The sequence below is a fragment of the Toxotes jaculatrix genome, chromosome 9 (assembly GCF_017976425.1).
Source record: "Toxotes jaculatrix isolate fToxJac2 chromosome 9, fToxJac2.pri, whole genome shotgun sequence".
In the NCBI taxonomy this organism is placed as follows: Eukaryota; Metazoa; Chordata; class Actinopteri; family Toxotidae; genus Toxotes; species Toxotes jaculatrix.
This window is the reverse complement of record NC_054402.1, coordinates 2,249,290-2,263,574: the sequence shown is the minus strand read 5'-3', so window position 1 is coordinate 2,263,574 and position 14,285 is coordinate 2,249,290. Positions and strand designations below refer to the sequence as shown.

The window sequence follows — 14,285 nt, the reverse complement described above, 5'->3', positions numbered from 1 at the left end:
GCTGAGAGGAAAGTTTGTGATTCATATCGACATTAACTGGAAACCTGTGAGAAATTCCCCCGGGGAGATGCTGGAGTGTATCTGTGCATTACATCTGAAGTTTCTCTGTTGTGTATGTTGGATGGCTGAGAACTGAGGATTCAAACGTGGGAAATGACGGAAGTCAGCTTTGTTTGCGGTGTTTTGATATCGAAGAGGAAGGAGAGAGAAGGGAGTGGACAGTGACTCACAGCTGATTCCTCTGTTCTATAAATTATTTGGATGAAAAAACACAAACCCTGTTTCTTTCATGAAAGATTTTGAGGAAAAAATTCCTGGGCTAAAATTTTTCTCAGACATAAGCCATTTAAAATAATAAAATGTTTTTTTTTTGTTTTAACATCTCGTGTGTGTGTGTGAGTCTTTCTCTCTCACGTGAAGCGAGGGATGAATGATGGAGTGAAGAGAGAAGATGATGGTCCACCTCTGTCTCCCTCCTCCTCTAACACCAACCATGTTCTGTCTTTTCTTCAGAGTGAAGCATTTGACATCTACACACTCTACTGCATGAACTACCCCAAGTAAGTGTACACACACACACGCACTCACACGCACTCACACACACACACACACACACATGCTCATAAAGAACGTCGTGAGAATAAATGAGAACACGTTCTCCGGAGGTCATCATGTGACAGAAGGTTAAGAACAGGACACTTGTTCATCTCAGTGAACTTGTTCAGTTTCTATTAGATTTGCTGTGAATATTCCTGCTCCTCTGCAGACAAATCATCTTTACTGTAGCGCCACCCGCAGGACAATCTTTACCCCGCTAAAGATTGTAAAGATTGGTAAAGACTCTAAGAATGAATCATCAGTGCCGTGTATTGTTTGTTCCGTCCAACATGTTCAGACTGTGGCTGTAATGAGCACTGCAGCCTCCAGTGGGCGCTGGCAGAGCTTTCCACTGTTAGTTTTGTTTTGCCCTCGTATTTTATGTTTTCAGTGTGAGTTTGTTGAGTGGTTTGGATGCTGAAACCTGTTGACACACCGCTGCAAAGCCTCAGCAGCTCACAGACGTCAGTGAGAAACTGAGCACGCTTCACACACTCCTCGGAAAACCGAGTGAGGGAGCGTGACACGTCTGGTTTATGACGAGAGCAAATGTGTTTTAGTAGAAACATAAAGTCGTAAGTAAATAAAATAGGAAGAGAAGGAAGTGAGAGGCAGTGAGAGTTCTGCTTTACAGAGCAGAGGAAGAGTTTGGATCAGGAGCTGTATCTCATCCAGCACGTCACACACACACACACACACAGACAGATGTTTGGCTGAGTGTCTGAGTGTGTGTGTGTGCGTTACTGCGTGTTTCACGTCACAAAACCAGAATTTTGGTTTTGATTGAAAGTCATGGATCAGCAATGGATGTGGTTTGTTACTTGCCCTTTAAAAAAGAGTGAAAACAGTCATTTGCTCTTAGTCTCTTAAAACTTTTTCACTTCCACATGTTGGTATTGTTCTTAAACCCTGAGAATGAGAACAGCACCAGCAGAGAACACAACAGTAAGTACTAACTCTACATTATGAGTTCAGCTGAGGGCACAGAGGTCACAGCTCATGAGTCAGTGGACTGGTCAGAGTTCTCACTGAGACAGTGAGTGGAGGATTTGGTGGAGTACAGGTCTGGTAGAATCCCGTTCTCACTGAACCTGCGTGCTCATCAGTGCTCATCTCTCCAGAAGAGAACATCAACAACCACAGCAGGGAAAAGGACACGCAGCGTGTACCGCAGACCAAGAGCTGCTGGCAACTTCACCACAAAGTACTGTACAGTCAGAAAGACAAAGAGTGACTCTGCAGAGCGATCAGTGTTTTCAAAATACTGTCCTATGGTTTTTAAGCTCTTTTATTGTTGTGTTTTTTTTTGGTACAGATACATACACCAGTGTGTGTGTCTGCTTTTCTCAGTTTCATTCGTCTCTTTGTATTATTCTGTGTTCAGGTGTGTGTGTGTGTGTGTGTGTTTGTCTTTTAATCTCTGTAGAGTCTGAATCACTGCTAATCTCACACACCACCTCCTCTCCATCAGTCTGACAGACAGATGTTTGGCCTGACTGGATCACTGCCCAGCTGTGTGTGTGTGTGTGTGTCTGTGTGTGTGTGTGTGTGTGTGTGTGTGTGTGTGTGCCTACATCTGACTGCATGTTAATACACTTAAATCATTGTATACATTCACAGTAAAAGTGTGTGTGCGTGTGTGTGTGTGTGTGTTTAAATCCCTTCAGTGTACCCGGTGTGTCAGGTTCCATTGTCAGTGTGGAAGTCAACCCCTCCTTCACCTCACTCTGCTCGCTGCTCTCTGCCTGTCGCCTCCTTAAAGCTCCATTAAACTCCAATAAAAATAAGTAGGTCAAATGCTTTCAGACCACCGAACCAAGAAGCTCTCTGTGTCAGTCTCCAGCTTTCAGCGCTGCATCTCTGCTGCTTCTACTGGATCAGGCCTCACGGCCTCGCTTATTCTGCTGCTGCAGGTTACTCAGATTTGAGGAGGGTCCAAGACATCAAATTTGTTTTTTTTCCCAGGGGCCCTGAACACATGAATCTCTGTCTAAAGTCACAGTGAACTGGAGTTTCAAGTCAACAAGGTCTAACAAAGTTAAACGTACACATGGACACACACAGGCTTAGTTCACAGTTAAACCTCCCTGCTTTTCACAGTTCCTCTGTTTATCTTCACTGAACAACATTGCTGTTCCTCTGACATGGTTTACTGTGGGTGTGGAACCTCCCTGCACCCACGCAGTGGTGGTCTGTGTGGGCAGCGACGGCACTTTAGAGGTCCAGGACATTTCGGATTGGATAATCAGTGTTGGTATTTGGTTAGTTTTTGCAGTTATACTGAACACTTCAATCCATTCAGTCGGTATGTGTGTTATTTTCAAGTCACGGTGAGACAGTAATATAATAACCAGTTGGTCTCCGTCAGCGTCTGCTCTGCATTTTTCCATTGTGATCCGCTGGGTCAGATTTGGAGGGAAATCTGCTGCATTGCAGGTTTGTGAACTCCAGTGCAGCCCCGCGGGGAACATGAGATGAGAGTCTTTGTTTGGTTAGTTATCCTCCATAAAAAGAGAAACACGCCAAATAACAAAATGGCTCCAGGAATGCAGCTTCTTTGCCATCTGAAATCGCCAAAAAGCAGAACTAAAGTGCTTTAAAGAAATCTTTTTCTTTCACTAATATCATAACACTTTGTATCAGTGTAATGTATCATGAAATAGGCTGCTATTAAAATGACATTAACAGACGTGGATCTGATCTCTGGATGTAGATCCAGAGAGATGCCTGAGACAGATGCTGGGCTAATTTATGCTGCTAAACTCCACTTGGATGCGTGTGCAGTTTGTAATGCTGTAAATTGATGAGCTGTAGAGCCGAGGGTGGGGGGGGCTTTGGAGTCTGGGTGGGGGTGAAGTCTTTAAAGCCAAGTTTTAAAAGAGTAGGGACATGAAAGTGAAAGTACGCCTGAGAGTAACGGTGCAGGTTACTGAGTCCGTCTTTCCGAAATGCAAACGATCACACAGAGGGTATAGTGAGCCTGATCCGTGATCAGTGCAGCCGCTGAATCCTGCTGACAGAGCAGTGATGTGTGGAGAACAGCTGCGTGAGCGAGAGAAGACAAGCAAAGCTATTGTCTAACTCTTTAGTTTAACAGCTTCTAACAGCCAATACTGAGGCTTCTGTGGTGACTGCAGAGCCTGTTGATTGGTTCGAGCAAAATGTGAGTTTATTTACCGCAAGGCAAAAAAAATTTTTTTCACTGAAATATGCATGCATTATATTATAAAAAGCAGTTTCCATAGTATAAATGACATTTACACTCTGTCAGTTGCTTTTTGCAGATGCAATCTAAACGTAAAGGCAGACTGAAGGGGAAAGCAGAGGGTTGAAGAGGTTAATAGTATTTGGAGTGGAGGCTGGCGTCATGTTACCTCTGATTGGTGGAGATGAATTCAGGCTCATGGGAGCAGCTGTAATTATCCACAGTCTGTGAGAATATGGAGGCCGAGATGAAAACTGGCTTTAATCTGCACATATGAACGACCAGCAGAGACCAGCACTGATGTCTGCCTGCCTGTCTGCCTGCCTGCCTGCCTGTCTGTTCCTTCAGTCTGATTTGGTCTTAGATCACACATCACAACCTGCTTGTGGCTTTTTGGTCCATGATATTAGTTTGAATGCAGATGTTTTGTTCTCATACACTGGGATTCAGCCTAGTTGCACCTTCTTGCTGTGACCATTTAGATAAAAGCTTGTGGAGCATCATGCGTTTAAGAGCACAGGTTTATGTACAGTACATAAAATGTTGTAGTAACCCAGTAGCTGTCTAGGTTTCTTGTTCATCACCCACCGACTATAACCTACATCCTTATAATGACCTGGCTGCAGGTCAGCAGCTCTGTGGTGCAGAGGAATGAGATTTATCAGCCTCTGGACACACAAATAATGTTTCTTCGCTCAGTGGCCCAAAGCGAGGTTAGCAGTCGTGAGCGAAAGGGATGTGGGACAGTGTTGAAAGAGATATTTGACTCGGTGTCCTGAGACATGCTCAGTGATTATTAATCTTACTTTCTAAGAACGTTTGATAAACCTGCGGATGAACCGTGTTTCAGGGTTTGGAAGCTTCGGTTTCTCTGCTGAACACATCAGTGATGCATCTGTACAAAACATTACTGCTGCTCTGAATTCCCGGACTCCTTTCCTGTGATTAATGTCCATCTTGAGGAAAAGAGCCTCATCTCTCCTCCCCAGCCCCATCGTTACCTTGACCTCCTTCCTCCTGTCCTCCTTCTCCCCCTCTTCCTCACCCCCCTCGTTCAGACTTCCCCTTTTTGCTGCTTTCTCTTCCCTCCTTCCCATCGCACCATCGGTGTCCAAGATTCTTTGGCTTCACGCTGTGATAAATGTTTGTCAGAGGACTCAACAGCTGAAGAGTCTCCCCTGTCCTTCTTTCACCACCTCCACCATTCCCCTTTTCCTTTCGTGTCTCTTCTCTCTCCATCATCTTTTCGTCTTCCTCCTCAGCTCTTTTCCTTCAGTTTTTTTGTCGAATGACTTTCAACAGCTGAGGAGCTTCCCCTCTCCTGCATCATCTCAAGGATCGCCCTTCATAATATACATTATTCCTCTGTTCCATTGTTTTATCCTCCATCTCCTCACCTTCCTCGGCTTCGTTGTTGTATTCAGTTTCCTTCTGTCTTCATCTTCTCTGTTACTCTTTTCTCTCTGTGTCCTCTTCGATTCCTCCCTTTCTTTGTTCAAATTGTGATAAATGTTTGTTTCTCCAACCTCTTCAGTGATGAATGTCTGTCAAAGCTCCAAACAGCTGTGGAGTCTTTTTCCTCCCTCATCATCCCTTCATAATCTCCTTCATCTGTCTCTCTTTCCTTCTCTTCCTCCATAATTTCTTCATCTCCTCTTCAATCCCTCCTTTACTTCGTGTCCTGTTCGATGTTCATCAGATGATTTTGGAGTCATGGAGTTCCCTCTCACCTCCTGCTGCTCCATCATCATCTAGACCTCCTCTACCCGTGTGTCGCCCTTTGTTCCCTATTTCTTCTTCTGATTAAAATTCACTCCCTCTGTCTGTCTCCCTCTGTGGATGCATGTAATCTTACCTGGACATCCATCAGCCTTCGTCCAGGGTCGTTAGACTCTGATTCTGGTTCTGTTTATTGAGCTCTTGTTGGATCCTGGATCATATTTCTGCCATGTTGTTTGAAAAACCAAAACATAAAAACATTCATCTTTAACAGCTTCAGGCTGCCAGTGTCATTTGTCATGAATTAAGAGGTATTTCATGAATTTGTAGTTTGTTCTTTGAGTTGGATGCCGAAGAATTAGCTGAGTATGAAGCATCGTGGGGACACGAAAAACACTCCAGCAGAAAATAAAACCCTCCACTAAAAGAAAAAAAATGGAGGGAGTTCAAATTGGAAAAACTGGAATAAAATCTCAGCTGCTGAACCAGGTTTAACTTTGACCCTGTTTTCACCTGAGCAAATTAGTTTCACACAGTGATGAGATTTATTATTTCAGCTCCTTCTCGTTCTTCCGCTGTGAAATTATAAACAGGATGTTTGTGTAGACAGAAGCGCAGGACGAGCAAACTTTCATTCAGGAATCAATAAGTCAGGTTCTGAAGGATGGTGATTAAGTTGTGCACACAAGATAAAAATTTAATTTTTTCAAGATTTCGGGATCCTGTGATAAGTAGGATCATAAGCCTGCTGGCATGATATTGTTTTTAAAAAATTTTTAATGTAATAATATGTCTCCCTCTCTCTCCACAGCTCGGTGGCCGTACTGAGGGAGTGCATGAAAAACGAATGTCTGGTTCGTTTCTTCCAGGAGAGACAAACGACTCTGAACCATTCGTTACCTCTGGAGACGTACCTGCTCAAACCAGTGCAGAGGATCCTCAAATACCACCTGCTATTACAGGTGAGACTGCAAACACTGTCAAATGGTTTATGTAGAAATACTACGTGTAGCACCTGGAAGGCCACCCGAATACTTCTGATCACATAACACCTCCAATACTACCTGCAGTCGATCACAATGATGTCTGAGTCCTGGTAAATGAAAATACCTGCTCAGTGTTTTAACACCGCACTGATCATTACACTGGGTCAGTGAGTTGTGTTTGATTGCTGTGGATTCGTGTGGTGTTAAACTTGTTGAGTTCTGTGAGGACGCACTGAGGCTGAAAGCCGTCCCAGAGGAAGACGACGGATTCATAAAGCTCTGGTGTCCAGGCAACGGGTCTGTATCCCGTCAGCAAACAGTGTTTGGCTGAAATCACACAGTCGTAAAGCTTCTCCTCCACTGAGCGAGATACAAGCAGCGGAGACAGGAGACAGAGGACAGCTGAGGACACAGACTCCTCGGGGTGTTGCGCCTTTTTGATTTTAAAGATGAACGGCTGCAGTGTGTGTCCCACATGTGGATTTTGTTGTGAACTCACATCTGTGGGGTTTTTACTGTCGTCAGAGCTCACGACCAATAAAACGAGGACTAGACCGTGACATCATCATGTCAAATGAAGGCCACTGGAGAGGAACTTGACTTTCAAGTTTGTTTAGAGCGACGGGTAAAAGGAGACGTGAACTATGGTCATGTTTGGTCATGGAATGATGGTCCACAGCCTGAGACAGGTGCTTTGTTTTATTAACATTTAACCAAAGCCACCTTCTTTTCCCTAAACCGACGAAGATGACGAGGGTTTCAGAATCTAAACTGACCATCCTCTCCACAAGTACGAGACAAAATACAATCAGTGTGATAGAAAATCATAAAATTCAATCAAAGAAATTTGTGATGCAGGTAATACTTTCTCAAGGTGATGTATATATTAGTAAAGGATCAGAGACTGGGACAACCCTTCTTTTGACAGGGCCCTGTCTTTAAGGCCCCCCACGACTCTTTGGGCCCCAGGGCCCGTGTCTGCCTGGCCCCTCCATGATAATACTTTTTATGTAACATTTAATAAATTCCAGCTGTGGCTTGAATCATCAGTCACAACCTTTACAAATGTCTTAATACAGACATCTGAAGACGTTCAGCTGACAGTTTCATCCACAAAACAGACAACGCACAACCACACACTCACATACATGTATTCAGTCAGAGAGACAGGAGCAATACACACACACACACACACACATTTAGAGAAACACACAGTAAAACAAGGACACACACATGTGCAGCTTTTCCCAATAAACTTGTTGAGTTTCTTCACTGGTTCCAGTCCAAGCCCACCTCTGAGAGGAGAGAGGGATGATGAAACTGAGAGAAACTAACGTGCACAGACACACACAGACAGGCAGGCACACACAGACAGACAGATACACGCACACACAGACAGACAGACACACACACACACACACACACACACACACACACACACACACACACACACACACACACACACTCTTAAAGTCTGGTCTTTGTTCTCTGATGTTCGCCCTGTATTATTTGGTGTTGTTGCTGCTCTGTCTACAGTGGCCAGTTTAAACACTGGTCAAACATGTGTTTGGATCTGTGCTGGGATTTTCCCATAATCCTCGGCTGGTCCCGCTTCAATCGTTTCTGTGATGAACTGCTGTGTCAGCCAACGAGCTGGTGATTGTTTTGTTGTGTTTTATTCTTCTTTGTATTCATTACTTCAGAAAACGTGTGCACGTTGTAAACGTTTCCATGTGTTTGAAATAAATTCCACTCGTCTTTTGATTGAAGGTCTTTCAGATAAACACCTGTCAGGTAGTGTTGTGGAAATTTCTCGTGTCCGAATTTTACATTGAAGGTGTTTTGTCTCTTCTCAGGAACTTTCCAAGCACTTTGACAAGAGCGCCCCTGGATACGAGGTCGTCGAGGACGCCATCATCACCATGACCGCGGTGGCCTGGTACATTAACGACATGAAGAGAAAACAGGAACACGCAGTGCGGCTGCAGGTAAATACACACAGAGTTTGTATGCTGCCTTCACCTGCACAGTGTTCAGGCTGAAAACGAGGCAGATTTCTTACTTCCTGAAGTTTCCCCGGACGACTGCACTGAGCGTGTGCAGCAGCGAACAGACCTGCGTCTCCTCTCTGAGCCTCCAACCAGAGTCTCCTCCTCGTGCCTGCACAGAGGCAGACGGGAGGCCGGAGGTCAGCTTGGTGACCTTTAGGTGTCGAACTCTACAACTGCTGCATTCCTCAGCCTCCCCCAACACGTGTTTGCTTCATTACACTCACAGGAACATGTTATTAACTTGTTCCATCACACATGGACATGTTCAGCAACCTGAGCATGTGTGTGTGTGTGTGTGATCTTTCCTGCTGAGCACCAGCCGTGTTCAGGCACCACTGCTTCCACTGTGTCTGGTTAGTTAGAAATCAAATGACCATTTTGCATCAGGCTTTCATGAGTCCTCTTTAAACTTAAACTTAATAACAGCAGATCTTTGGATCTACACACTCAGAAAAAGTACAAAACAATCATGTCAGCATTAACAACAGAGGCCGTGTCCACAGCTGGAGTCACTGCCTGTCGTTCGTCCCAAGAGCTGATTCATTTACGCTGCTTCTTTACTGGAAAATACAGAGGTGGAATAGTTAAGTACTTCTGCTGCTGACTGCAGATTCATGAGGTTAAACTTCGGCCTCTGAAGGTTCACAGAGAAGGAAGTGCACAGGTGTTGACCTCTGACCTCCAAGCAGCTGGGACGGGGGGGGGGGGGGGGGGGGGGGGGGTGGCGCGGTGGTTTATGAGTTTGTTTTATTTTTCACAAAAAAACAAATCTCCCTGTTTGTATCTCAGTGTTTTCTTGACCAGAACACAAGATGTTACCAGAATATCTTGTGGAGATTTTTACATGTTTACATTTAGTTTTAAAGCAACAAACTGCTGAGGACAGTTTTCTTTGTGTTTCTGAACACGTGCAGCGAGGAAGCATCACTGTATAAGGCTGCCTGTTCTCATTCATAAAAATGTTAACGAAAAGTGAAAAGAAGACTTTCACACTGTGGAGTGGCAAGTCCTGCTGTCAGAAAAGCTGTGGTCCATGAATGAAGCGTCACGGCAATGCACGACACAATAACATGCCGTCACAGGTGCTAGATGTAGTAGTTGAGGATGTTCACCTGAACGCAGACTCACAGAAAGCTGCTGAGGCAGCTGTTGCAGTGGATTCCCTGATTGTTTGGACTGATCTGGGTGCAGCTCAGAGGTTCATGATGGTTCAAGGTTGTTTTCAGTTGTACAGATTCCCTTTAGAACCTTTCTGTACATTTTTGGGCTCATTGCATCGATCCAGAACTTCATGGGTTTTTGAGAATTTGTCCTCTCTGATAAAGCTCCGACCCGTGACCTTTAACCTCCTCCTCACAGGAAATCGAGTCCTTGCTGGTGAACTGGAGCGGGCCAGACCTCAGCGGGTTTGGAGAGCTGGTTCTGGAGGGTTCCTTCAAGGTCCACAGAGTGAAGAAGGAGCGAGCGTTCTTCCTGTTCGATAAGATGCTGCTGATCGCCAAGAAGAGGCTGGAACAGTTTGTCTATAGCACGCATATATTTGTAAGCTCGTCAACGGATTTATCCTCTAATAGTCACCAACAGTCGCCAGTTTTACTATGCTCTGATTTACTGTGATGAAAATCGTCAAATTTAAAGATATTTGAAAACAAAAAATATATATATCTCCAGGTTTTGTGCAAAATATCAAATTCATATTACATAACGTGGATAATCTTTGCTTGTCCTCATGTCTCTGCCTCTCTGCTGCAGTGTTGTAATCTGCTGCTGGTAGAGACGCTCAAAGATCCGCTGTGTTTCAAAGTGTCAGACCAGACGATCCCCAAACAGCAGCACATCGTCCAGGTGAGTGTTGGAGAGACATACGCTGAGACCCACGTCCTCAACGTTTGAATCTGCGTCCTAAACAATACAGCTGATTTAATCTGCAACTAGTTCGACGTCCAGTTAGTCATCTAAATTATTTTATAATAAAAATGTCAAACATTCAGAAGTCGCAGCTTCTTCAAAGTGAGGATTTTCTGCTTTTCCCTCTTTTATATAATTAATAATAAATGTAATATATTTAGATTTTAGCCTAGAAGTCACAGTGCACATAAGAAAATGGCGATGACTATTTTCTGACATTTTATGTCTGAGGTAGTAATCAGTGAATTATCAGTGACACATATTTCTAGATGGATGTGTGATAATAACAGTGAGGTTACTGGTTTCAGTGTCTGCTCTGTGCACTAACTCCTGTTCTCTGTGTTAATACCTCAATGTGGCTTTATGCAGACGAAGAACCAGGAGGAGAAGAGACTGTGGGTGCACTACCTCAAGAGACTGATAGTAGAAAACCATCCTGCTTCCCTCCCACAGAAGGTAGGGGGGGTGGTGGTGGTTACAAATTACATCTACAGCTTCTGCTGTTATTATGAGTGTGATTACTGTCAGCACTGATTGTCCATGAGTATCAGCATCAGACCTCAGTAAAATATTAGTTATAGTAGCTGGTGCAGTGCCAGCTGTGGAAGCACAGTAGTATTACTGCTGTGCCAGCAGCAGGAGTAGTATTATTACTGTAGCACTAGTAGCAGAAACAGAAGTAGCAGTAACTGTACTAGTCGTAACGGGATCACTAAAACTACTGTGTTAGCAGTCGAAGCAGTAGGACTAATTGTTGTAGTACAGTTGAGGTGGCGTCTCTCTTAGCATCGGTAGTTTGGTCTTTGCTGCCACCTGCTGGCCATTTGAATAAACTTCTCACTGCACTTTACAAACTGGATCCATCAGAGGGAAGACCTGAAGTCCTGAGGAAAAACACATGTAGAAACGTCAGGTTGGAGCAGACACAAGTCAGTTCCAGTTAACATGAGACTCTTTCCTTAGCGTTAATTAGAACAGGTCATCTCTCGTCTGAAGTAAAACCATTTTAAAAATGACACGAATCCACATGAAATAAAATTCCGGTAAACCAGACCCTCACTGTCAGAAAGTCAGAACCATTTCTCCTCCTGAAATTTAACTGAAGGTTTTCGGTCTCAATGGTTTACTGAGCCCAGTGTCCTTCTTTCCAGGCAAGACAGGTCCTGGGAGACAACTTCTGTCAATGTGAGTACACACACACACACAGAAGCATTTTACCATTTATTCATGGACTGTGAATGGTTGTTTTTAGCACGTGCTGATGGGGTGATGTCTCTTCCTGTGTTTCAGCTCCTCAGTTTGACCAGGACAACCTGAAGAAGTCCTCTGCCTCGCCACGACTGGACGATATCCATGGCTATCACAGAGGCAGACGCCAATCAGGTCAGGGTTAGTGGTCGTTTTCTTCATGCTGCAGTTTATAACAGATTCTTTTAATGTACATCCACAAGATATCCAGGTAATATTCTGTATTTCTTTCTCATTAACAAAGCCTGAATGTGTCCTACCAACACGCCATGTAGTGGCCTAAGCAAATCAAAAAATAATTGAGGGTCTCTCCAATATGTCTGTCCCTCCAGAGCCTCCAGAGCTGCTGATGTACACACCTGAGAAGTCCAGGAAGAGTCTGCCGCTGCTGCTGGAGGGAAACCTGCCGTACAGACGCACCAGGAGACAGTCAGGTAGACAGAGACACCTGGAGAAAGCCGAACAACTGTCTTCACTTGTTTTCTAATTTTAAAACTTAAAGTGTTCATGTTATGATATGAAATGTGTCATTTATGTTTGATAAAAAGAACATTATAACAGTATAACAGGCTGAGATGAGTCAGCAGACCTTATAAAGTCTTTATTTCTCTTTCAGCTCCGGCTAAAGACATTGAAGCTGCGTTTCATCCCAACGGTGAGAACGTTTCTGAGTCAGTTTTAAAATTCAGACACATTTTCACACGAGGCAGCTTTCATCAAAATCTGAAAGTACTAAGTCGCAAAATGTCTTCAGAGCGTCCCACTGTCCAGTGCCAACTGGCAGCAGTTGTTCTCCGCAATTTATTTTTTGCGTCATTGAGATAAAAATTTCGCAAAACAGTTGAACAGCAAATGATTTTTTTCCCTTTTTACACATCGGGTGGCGCTGTTGTTCATGAAGTGTGGTTGCTGATGATTGATGATGACCATGAAAATATTAGCTGAGGTCACAAAGATGATAAGTGTTGATCGCTGCACAGTACTGAGCACTGAGTATATGTAAAATGTACCGCAGGGTGACGCAGAGCCTCAGCTCTTTGTTTATTTATGGAGAAATTCATTAATCTCTGTTGTGAGATTAATGAATTTCATTTATTGGAACATTATAATTGGTACATAATAATTTTTCAGCTCTTCAGGGAAGGTCTGTATTGTAAGTACTGGGTTTGGTTTTGGCACAGCCCTGCAGAGCTGGCTTTCAGCCCAACTACTCAACAACAAACCAGACCTGCTGAACAGTTTGAATAAGAGAGCAGAGAATATTTTAGAAAGGCTCATTCTGTTGTGGTGTGACTGCCAGCTGCCTGTCAGACATCTCGATAACATCTTTGTGTCTCTGCTCCTACCTGCCTTCTTCTCTCTTCTCCCTCTAATGAATCTTTCCTGCCACCCGGGGAATCATGCAGCTTTGAAGGTGAGCAATTTCATGCTCTGTTGATAACATGTTGATCAACTCTGTTGATAGCTTTTCCAGATTCTTATCTGTTATCAACTGTGGATTCTAAAACAATGAGGCCTAAGTCCTCACTCATATCAACAGCAGATTAAGTTAATTAACAGAATTAAACATAACTTTCTGTTTTTCTGATCCAAAAACACGTTAATCTTTTCACTCCCCAATCCCTGCTCTGCTGAACTCGCTGTATGCTACTGGGGAGCGATAAGGTCACGATGTAAACACGATAAATCCACTACATATTTCTGCACTAACATTACTGTGCATTTCCAGATGTATTGCTGTTTTTGAGAACATCTTACATTTTTAATTTGATGTACTTGGTTAAAAATGTATAGTTGCTAAATGAAGCTCCACTGATTTGGGGTCAGAAATTCTATGATGGTGTTAATGTAAAGTCTTGTTAGAATCTGGTGATACAGCATGAGTTCACGATTGAAAAGTGACTGGGTTGAGAGGACAAATATTAAAGCATAAACATCAGCCAGCAGCTGACTGGGTGGTGTGGCCTTGTTTTGCAGCAGGCGGGCAGCGAGGGTGAGCTGTGCCAGGCAGACAGTCTGGGCTCAGCAGGCAGCAGCAGCACGCTCGCATCCTCCGTCATTGAAGTGGAGGCTGAGCGGGCTGAACTGGGCCTGACGCCACAGCTACGACCTAACCAAGAGGTGTGTTACCGTAACGTGATGTGACGTGACTCGAGAATAGCATAAATTCGACGTGCTTCTTCATTAGTCGACCCGAACTTAATTTTCTTGACTTTTACTTGACCTGAAAGATATTAAATCATCCTTCTTTTGTAATGCCTATGGCGTTCCATTTGATCTGTTCTCATGTGTTCTAATGATCAGGAAGAGGAAGAAGAGGACTTGTCCCCCCTTAGTCCTCCTCCCACTCTGTCCATCACTGAAGAAATCCTGGAGTTCATCAACCAGAGCAGAGCTAGGGAGGGACTCACCTCCATTCATACTGACGCAACGGTTCGAATACACTTTAACCTATCAATAACATAATAGATATGTGATAGGATGCAACTTAGGACCTGATTCACCAGTTTGTTTAATTTACTGCAGTGTATTGTAATGCACTCTCCTGTACTTCACTAAAATCTGCTGAAC

General features: G+C 43.9%; 1 protein-coding gene across 7 annotated transcripts in view; it reads left to right on the top strand.

Annotated features, from left to right (window-relative positions):
- plekhg2 (pleckstrin homology domain containing, family G (with RhoGef domain) member 2) overlaps positions 1–14,285 on the top strand; it is a 75,025-nt gene that overhangs the window by 40,891 nt on the left and 19,849 nt on the right. For 6 of the 7 annotated variants that reach the window (XM_041047150.1, XM_041047148.1, XM_041047146.1 and 3 more), the window contains 13 exons: positions 514–560; positions 6,333–6,483; positions 8,364–8,495; positions 9,918–10,100; positions 10,311–10,403; positions 10,836–10,922; positions 11,618–11,651; positions 11,757–11,855; positions 12,047–12,148; positions 12,331–12,369; positions 13,121–13,128; positions 13,692–13,835; positions 14,019–14,147. In XM_041047150.1, coding sequence (XP_040903084.1) covers positions 514–560; positions 6,333–6,483; positions 8,364–8,495; positions 9,918–10,100; positions 10,311–10,403; positions 10,836–10,922; positions 11,618–11,651; positions 11,757–11,855; positions 12,047–12,148; positions 12,331–12,369; positions 13,121–13,128; positions 13,692–13,835; positions 14,019–14,147 — 1,248 coding nt within the window. The remainder of the gene's footprint in view (positions 1–513; positions 561–6,332; positions 6,484–8,363; positions 8,496–9,917; positions 10,101–10,310; positions 10,404–10,835; positions 10,923–11,617; positions 11,652–11,756; positions 11,856–12,046; positions 12,149–12,330; positions 12,370–13,120; positions 13,129–13,691; positions 13,836–14,018; positions 14,148–14,285) is intronic. The other variant, XM_041047149.1, reaches the window with a different exon arrangement.